General features: G+C 46.3%; 1 protein-coding gene across 4 annotated transcripts in view; it reads left to right on the plus strand.

Moving 5' to 3' along the window:
• The first annotated feature begins 642 nt into the window (after nucleotides 1–642).
• Nucleotides 643–8,969, plus strand: part of AGPS (alkylglycerone phosphate synthase) — a 142,246-nt gene continuing 133,919 nt past the window's right edge. For all 4 annotated transcript variants that reach the window (XR_004647629.1, XM_034785324.1, XM_034785326.1 and 1 more), the window contains exon 1: nucleotides 643–871. Coding sequence is in view for 3 of the 4 variants with exons in the window: in XM_034785324.1 (XP_034641215.1) it covers nucleotides 669–871 (203 nt within the window). In the remaining variant the exon portion in view is untranslated. The remainder of the gene's footprint in view (nucleotides 872–8,969) is intronic.

Raw genomic sequence — 8,969 nt, forward strand, 5'->3', positions numbered from 1 at the left:
AAACAAACCATAAATCTTGTATATGACAGAAACTACTTCAAGCCCCACGCCCAGTTCCAGTCCCTCTGCCTGTAGGGTACAGTCACCCCATGTTTTCCAACCCCTCTTCCGAACCACAGGGGCAGACCTGTACCAGGGGCTTTTCCAAGGTGACAGCTAAAGTTATCCTCTCCTCACAGGAGTGCAGACGCTGGGGCTGCTGGACAAACACCACCCATCCCACAGTTTGTGAACAGGGTGAGAGCAGGCCACAGCGGGCTGGACCGAGAGGGGTGCAGCCTCTGTTGACAGGTTCAGGAGGGTTCAGAACCAGGCGGTTCCAGCCCTGCCGCTGAGTGCCTGGGCGCAGGGATGGAGGGAGTTGATGGGCAGGTTTCCTTTGCCAGGCGTGAAGGGGGGAGGCCGGAGGCTCAGCTCTCCTGCTGGGCCCCGGGCTCCACACGGCAAGGGCGGGCTCGGCAGCGAGAGAACGTCGCCCTGGATGGGGACGGGATGCAGGGGAGGGGGCGGGGCCCTGTCGCCGCACAGGTGCGAGGGGCGTGGCCTTGTCTCGGCCGGTGGGTGGGCTGGGGAAGCGGTGCATGCCGGGAGCACCTATAAGCGCTTGCAGCGCTTCCCGCCCCCCCCAACGTGTGACCTCTCACCCGGCGGCGCAACGCGGAAGTGCGATGGCGGCGGCAGCCGAGGCAGCAGCGGGAAGCGGCCCGGGGTCCCAGCCCCCTGCCCAGCGGAGGCTGCGCATCCTCTCTGGCCACCTGCAGGGCTCGCCGGCGAGCCGGGCGCCCGAGGCTGAGCGGTTCCTCTCCCCGAGCCAGTGCAGGGCGGGGGGCGCAGCTGAGCAGCCGGTCGCGTCCACCATCCCTAAGAAACGGTGAGTGGGGCGGGGCCCCGAGGGAGCTGGGGAAGGGAAGGGAAGAGCGCCTCTTGCAGGCAGGAGAGGGCTGGGGGTGTTGGCGAAGAACGGTGGCCCTGGGGAGCGGCGCCCATGTCGGGGGCCCGCTGGGGCGGGGGTGCTGGGGCAATTGCTGTTGCCCCAGCCCTGGGCATTGAGGAGCCAGCTAGAGACGGGTGGCGGGGTGTACTGGGTATCCCTGTTGGTCACCCGTCTGGAGCTGGAGGCTGTATGCGAGGGGCAGTGGGTGAACGCCGGGGTGTTTGGAGGGTTCATGTGTTCATGTGAATTGGCGAAGGAGTTAATTAGGGTGACCCTGGCCGGGAGGGGGCGTCGGGCTAACCTCAGGTTGGGAAAATGCTGGGTAGGGACGAGAGGAGCCCCATCGTTCGGGAGGACGCTTGGAATGAATGAAGGAACCGTAAGGGGTTTTCCTGCCTCCTGGGGCCATGGGCTGCAGAAAAGGAAAGGGTCTAATTTTTTCCTCTCTCTTATTTCTGTTCAGCTACTAAGTGGAATACTTATGTAGTTATTCAACGAAGAATCTGAGTGTGTTTATTAAATTGGCAAAGGGAGCAGATCCTTGATTAATGCTGATAAAACATTTAAATCTGGTGGAAAGTGCAATGTGTGTGGAAAAACTTAGGACTAATCTACACTAGAAATGCTACAGGGGCAAAGCTGCACTGATGCATCATGTAATAACATAAGAACAGTCCTACTGGGTCAGACCAAAGGTATACTGTCTTCTGACAGTGGCCAATGCCAGGTGCCCCAGAGGGAATGAACAGAGCAGGTATTCCCTGTCTCCCATTCCTAGCTTCTGGCAAATGGAGGATAGGGACGCTATCACTATTATAGTCTTGGCCTTCACAACATCCTCTGGCAAAAAGTTCCACAGGTTGTCTGCTGAAGACACTCTGTGCTGACTGGAGAGAGCTCCCCCATCAGTGTAATGAAACCGCCTCTTCTCCTGCTGTCATAGCGCTGTCCACGCCAACGTGTAGGTCAGTGTAACTTGTGCACCTCAGGGAGGTGGCTTAGTCACATCCCTGTATAACATAAATGGTAGTATGTACAAGCCTCAGTTTTGTTTCTTCTTATGGGTTTTTCACTGTCCAGTTCTGAGTTATTCGAAGTTTCTACCTAATGTAGATACTAAAGAACCTTGTTTTCATATACTGGGCACTAAACTATGGGCTTCTGGAGTTAATAGTTTTGCTTTTGACTCTTTTTGCCATGAGGCTGAAGTTGGCTCTTTATGTGTGATTTTGAGTTCTTTATTTCAAGAACAACTTAAAAAAATAGTGTAAGGTTACCTTTTTCCAAAAACTTCTTCATAATGTGACTAAATAGTTATAAAAGTCATACTAGTAGTATTGGATGGAGGCATTTCAGTTTCTGAATGGTCAGTGAATGATATATGAAAAGGTGCAATTCAGTACTTTGGTGTAACAGCCAAAATGCATCTGGTCTTCTTTCAACTTTCTACCATTCAGAGAAATTGCTGGAGATACAGTAGGTGAGAATCAAACTTTTGAATTTTTCTGTGATGAAACTTAACTGGATATGTAATAAGTAAGAGGTGTGGGTCACCATTAAAGGTCTGACCTTTTTCATAGAAAATTTCAATAAATGTCATGGAAGAGATGTGGGGAAAATAAGGCTGTGTGCATGTGGGGGAGGGAGTTGTGTAGCGAGCTCATTCCATAGCACGGGCTCTTGTTTTTTGGGGCTCAGGCTGGCTCCTTGCTCTGGGTGTTCTGACTTGGTTCCTGTGGCTGCAACACCAGTCCAGTTTGGTAAGTCTGCTCTTCCGTAGATGGAGGCAGAGGACTAGATTTGATTGGTGTTATGACCTAGTCCACTGGGTCGCAATGCCAATCAAACTTGGCCCTCTGCCCCTCTATCTACACAGAGGTGGATGCGCCAAACCTGAGTTATGCTGCAACCACGTGGGTGAGGCTGCAGCACCCAGAGGGGAAAGGAGCTGCCAGTGTGGTGGTCACGGACTTTATTCAAATTCATAATTACCATGAACACTTTGACCTCTGCACCAAAATGGTAGCCTTAGTCACCATATTTGCATAGTTGACCTAATCTATTGCACTTGTTTACTTTAACTCTGAAACAGTAAGTTAAGTTGCTGTTTATATTTTAATTGAGCAATTGTCACTGTTGGTGCTGATCATTGGTGTTGCCTTCATTTAAGCATTCCTAAGGACTTGTGTATACAAGACCCTCATAGACTTCAAGGCCAGAAGGGACCATAGTGATCACCTAGTCTGACTTCCTGCATGTTGCCTCACCCACCCCTTCCTGTAATAGACCTGTAGCTTCTGGCTGAGTTATTGAAATCCTCAAACCATGATTTAAAGACTTCAAGTTACAGAGAATTCACCATTTACTCTAGTTTAAATGAGCAAGTGACCCATGTCTCCTGCTGCAGAGGAAGGTAAACTCCCCAAGGTCTATGCCAATCTGACTTGCGGGAAAATTCCTTTCTGACTCCAAATATGGTGATCAGTTGAACCCTGAGTGTGTTGGCAAGATCCACCAGCCAGGCTCCTGTAAAAGAATTCTCTGTAGTAACTCAAAGCCCTCCCCATCTAGTGCCCCATCTCTGACCACTGGGGATTTTTGCTATTAGTTGCAGATTGCCTACAATGGTAAGAGGCCTATCTCATCATACTATCTACTCCATAAACGTTTCAAGACTGAGCTTGATACAAGTTAGGTTTTTTGCCTCCACTGCTCCCATAGGAAGGTTATTCCAGAAATTCTCTGATGGTTAGAAACCTTCATCTAATTTCAAGCCTGCACTTGTTGATGGCTAGTTGATATCTATTTGTGCTTGTGTCAAATTAATATTGGTAGGCCAGAAATCTTGGTGCAAGTTTTATCTGGGTGTGTTAATGGGTTCTGAAATACTTGTCATCCTAATGCGATATGAATACTGTGGTGCTTGCCAGTCCATGCCAAGACCCATGGCCCTCACTGAACATTGACAAATACTTAGCTGGAAACCAGTCTGGCTCATCTGTGTTAGTTAGTTAGTGTGTTAGTTAGTTAGTTATATAAAAAAATACACACACGCCTTACTTATAACTATATTATTAGTTATAAGTAAGGCTGCAAGTCTGTCACAGAAGTCATGGATTCTGTGACCACTGTGACTTCTGCAGTGTCTGGTGCTGGCTCAGGGGCTGCCCCACTGGCATGGCCCCCTGCAGCTTCTAGGTGGTGGAGGGATGGGGGTCTCTGCTGCCTGTGCCTGCAGGCCTTGCCCCCGCAGCTCCCATTGGCTGCGGTTCCTGGCCAATAGGAGCTGCAGCTTGTGGCGGGAGCTGCGGAACCCCTGCTGCCTAGGAGCTGCATGGATGCGGAGCCAATAGGAAGCCCTTGCCAGCCCCACCAACCCTATCTTCCCCAGCACCAGCAGGGGTCCTGGGTGCTTCGTGGGGCCACAGGCAGTTGCCATGCTTGCTACCCCCTAACGCTGGCCCTGGCTTTTATATAAAGAAAAACAGTTGTTGTGGCACAGGTTTTTATAGCAGGGGGGGGGGGGGGGGGGGCTTGGAGAGAAAAAGACTGAGAACTCTGGTGTAAGGGACCATCTCTCACAAAGGCAGGCTTGCCTGAGTGGCAAGATAAACTAGAGTGCCCAAGGGTACAGTTTGTGACTCCAATTTAAGGCTGTTATAGTGCTTTAGGAGTTCACACTTGTTACTTGGTGAAATTTAATTATAGAACACACAACCAGTTTGGGGTTCACGTCCTGTTTCTTGACAGTCTGTCCTGAGGTTGGCACTCAGGGTCGTGAGACACTCCAGACAGCTTGACAAATACATCATCCTTCTTTCCAGATACAGAATAGATATTTGTTGAACACTCTTGCTTTCCTGCATCATTAATGCCACCACCTTAATTTACCAATGTGTTTATATTCTTGCTAGGATTTCTTTTGTTCTTAATAGATGTTAAAACTATGTCTGATTGTCCTTAGCCATGCTAGGGTACGTCTTCGCTACCCGCTGGATTGGCGGGTAGTAATCGATCTATCGGGGATTGATTTATTGCGCCTCGTCTAGAAGCGATAAATCGATCCCCAAACGCGCTCCCCATCGACTCCCCTCCCCCATGTAGACCAGCCCTTAGTCATGGATTTTTCCATATCTTTAGATTCCCTTATGAATTTTCTACACTTCATAACTTCTAATTTGTTGACTGCTATCTATTTCCCCTATTTTCCATATGTTGCTTTTTCTGTGTGTTTTTTTCCCCAATCAGTTTAGCTCATAATTTTCTTCAACTTTGGGAAATATCCTTTTGAAGCACCAAGTGTATATACTATTGGTCGGAACTGTCTTCTCTTTGCCCATATTCAGTGTAATCACGTTGTGGTCACTGAACAACCATAGTTGTCCAGTCCGATGCTTTATTCATCTTTATCCATCATAAAGAGGTACAAAATAGTTACCTCATGGTGTGTGCAATAATACTTGTGTTTATAAAACAACTTTTAGAAGCTAATGATTTATAACTGGCTGCATGAGACCTCCAACATACGTGTCCCAAATTGAAGACCCCTACCAGCATTTTCTTTCCACACATTATAGGCACTTCATTAAGAAGTACTGCATTTGGTTTTCTGGTTTCATTTGGTCATCTGTAAGAGATCCCCACCAGCACTTCATCTTGGCTTTAACACAGTGATACATACACATTCAAGATCCCATGGTTGAGTTACCAGTAACTCACAAGCTATTAAGTGTGTGACAGTAGATAAAACAGGATTGCATCAAAGAAACATCTGAATCTATTACCATATTTTCCTACCTGGATCAACCTGCAAGGTCCTGAGTTTTTGGCTGGTTTAGGTTTGATCAAAAAGGGTAACAATACCAAGTGCTGTTCAGCTCTACTCCCTTGTTATCAAGGAGGAATTAACTACTCGCATTTCAAATACTGATTCTGTGCAAAGACCCAAGGGTCCCAGCCACCTGGCCCTGATGAATGCACAAACAGACCTGTGTCACCTGACCTGTTCATGGGCCCACAGCCCAGTCACATCTTCTCACAAACAAAAGACAGGTCAAACATTGCCTCACCAAATCCCTCTAGCTCCAAGTACAAGATCCACAGCTTCACCCTGTGAAACTAGTTTGTCGCTCTTGCTGTGTTAAACAGTATGTGTGTGTGGTTTTTTTTTGGGGGGGGGGGGGGGGGGGCAAAGGTTGGTGATATGGGCCACACCTTTTCCCAAAGAGAGTTTCAGGTCAGGAAATGACAAGTCATTACTTCAGAACAAGCTAACTGTCCCAGGGATGGGTCAGTTGGGGTAACCTGAGGAGTATTTTGTCACTTATAGTCAGTCTAAACCTATTTGCCTATTCAAGTGCCATTTACAAAATAAGAGTGGTTTGTGGGGCCTGACTTATGGCAGCATCCTGCTCAGGAATAAAATTTTGGGACATGTCTCAGCTACTTCCGAAAAGTTTACTAGTCTCAGGGACATCGTACCAAAAAAGTGTTTTGTCACTTAGAGCTGTCAAAGCCCAGTTCCTTATTTGAATAAATATGAAATACATTATTAATCAAATACATTATGGGGAAACTTCTAAAAAATCGTGCATTGATTTCTTTTATTTTTTTTAAATTGTTCTTTGAATAAGAAACTGGAAATCAGAAATAATAAACTGGTAACATGAACAAGGAACAAAATTCAGCCTAGTTTTTTGCCAGTATTTTGCTTAAAAGCTTCCTTGTTTGATGTAGTGTTTTAAAATAAAGAGTAAAAATGACACTATTGTTAGGTAAAGCAGAAAGGGAGGAAAAATCTTTCAATTACTTACAACAAATCCCAATTTTTGCTTTCATTTTTCAGTGTTTTTCTATGTATTGTAATTACAACAGTGTGATGCAAGCTGATGTGATTTACCACCTTAAGAAAATGAACACGTTATAGAAGTAAATTATACCTTATAACCCTGGATTTCATACTCTTTTGCTGTAAGAGGGTGTGGTACTACTGTACATGCAGAATATATATTTTGATTCCTAGGTGTATACTGTTCAGTACTGGGAGATGCAAGATGGGGCATCTGAGGAGACCCAGTTTCTATTACTGAGCTGTTCCTGGGGTTAGGCAAGTAGGGTAGGAAACAATCTGCCCTGGAGGAAAATTCCTTCCCGACACCAAATATGGTGATCAGCTAAACCCTGAGCATGTGGGCAAGACTCACCAGCCAGACACCCAGGAAAGAATTCTCTGCTCCCATAGGAAGGTTATTCCAGAAATTCACTCTTCTGATGGTTAGAAATCTTCATCTAATTTCAAGTCTACACTTGTTGATAGCTAGTTGATATCTATTTGTGCTTGTGTCAAATTAATACTGGTAGGCCAGAATTCTTGGGGCAAGTTTTATCTGGGTCTGCTAATGGGTTCTGAAATACTTTGTCATCCTAATGCGATATGAATACTGTGGTGCTGGCAGACCAAGTGCCAGTCCATGCCAAGACCCGTGGCCCTCATTGAACATTGACAAATGCTTAGCTGGAAACCAGTCTGGCTCACCTATGTTAGTATTAACATATATGTATTAGTTAAGTAAGGCTGTGAGTCTGTCGCAGAAGTCATGGATTCCGTGACCACCGTGACTTCTGCAGCGGCTGGTGCTGGCTCAGGTGCTGCCCGGGCTGGGCAGCCCCAGGGCCAGCAGCAGCAGTTTGGGCATGTGAGAGGGGGCTGAGGGGCAGGAATTTGGGGAGTGTTGGGTGGCGCTTAATATAGTGGTTGGATGGATGAATGTTAAAACTATGCCTGGGCGTCTTATGATAGAGAAGTTGCTTTAAAATTTCAAGATGGAATCCATTTAAGAAATAAAATTTGAGACTTTTAAATAAGGTCTGTATTGTCATGCATACTATTTCTCTCCTATGTCATGGGTTTATTAGTCAAGGATTGTATTTTTCATAGAGTGCCTATAGCCTGGGACTAAGTATAGGTGTCTTATGTTCATTTATTAAATTTTAGATTTATTGTGTTTAAAAGTACAGAATCATTTTGAGGCACCTACAAAGTGAATTTGATAGGTGTTCTGGCAAATTTTCTTTGTTTATAGGTGACTTTTTTATGATACCTGAGTCTTGAAGATAAATTCCTAAATAAAATAGGAAAGGGAAAAGTTTGCAAATACATATATTGACTAATAGTACTGTGACAGGTTCGGTCACAGAGACCCCTTGCGACTGCCACTTGATGTGCTGAGACTACCTCTGAGCCTGTTTTTCCCTGCCAGCTTGGGATTTCAGAACCCTGCTTTGTTGAGCCAAACACGCTAGCCTCCTGCAAACGCAGACCAAGGTCTGACCCATGCCCCCAAAGCTGCAGACTTAACGGAAAATGGCTTAGTAAGTGCTCCTGTCTCTAGCACCCAGACACCCAGTTCCCAATGGGATCCAAACCCCAAATAAATCCGTTTTACTCTGTATAAAGCTTATACAGAGTAAACTCATTGTCCGACCTTTATAACACTGATAGAGAGATGTGCACAGCTGTTTGCTCCCCCAGAGGTGTGAAGTTTTGGAACAGCCTTCTGAGGGAAACAGTGGGGGCGAAAGACATCTCTGCCTTTAAGATTAAGCTTGATAAGTTTATGGAGGGGATGGTTTGATGGGATAAAGTGATTTTAGTCAATAGGTCAATAACGTGCCATCGCTAGTAATTAGTAACAATGGTCAATGATGGGATATTAAAAGTTACTACAGAGAACTTTTTCCAGAAGGTCTGGCTAGAGAATTTTGCCCGCATGCTTGGGGTTCAGCTGATCGCCATATTTGGGGTCAGGAAGGAATTTTCCTCCAGGGTAGATTGGCAGAGGCCCTGGAGGTTTTTCGCCTTCCTCCGCAGCATGGGGCAGGGGTCGCTTGCTGGAGGATTCTCAGCGATTTGAAGTCTTTAAATCATGATTTGGGGACTTCAACAGCTGAGTCAAGGGAGAGAATTCTTCCAGGAGTGGGTGGGTCAGCTTTTGTGGCCCGCATCATGCGGGAGGTCAGACTAGATGATCATAAT

The sequence above is a fragment of the Trachemys scripta genome, chromosome 11 (assembly GCF_013100865.1).
Source record: "Trachemys scripta elegans isolate TJP31775 chromosome 11, CAS_Tse_1.0, whole genome shotgun sequence".
Lineage (NCBI taxonomy): Eukaryota > Metazoa > Chordata > Testudines > Emydidae > Trachemys > Trachemys scripta.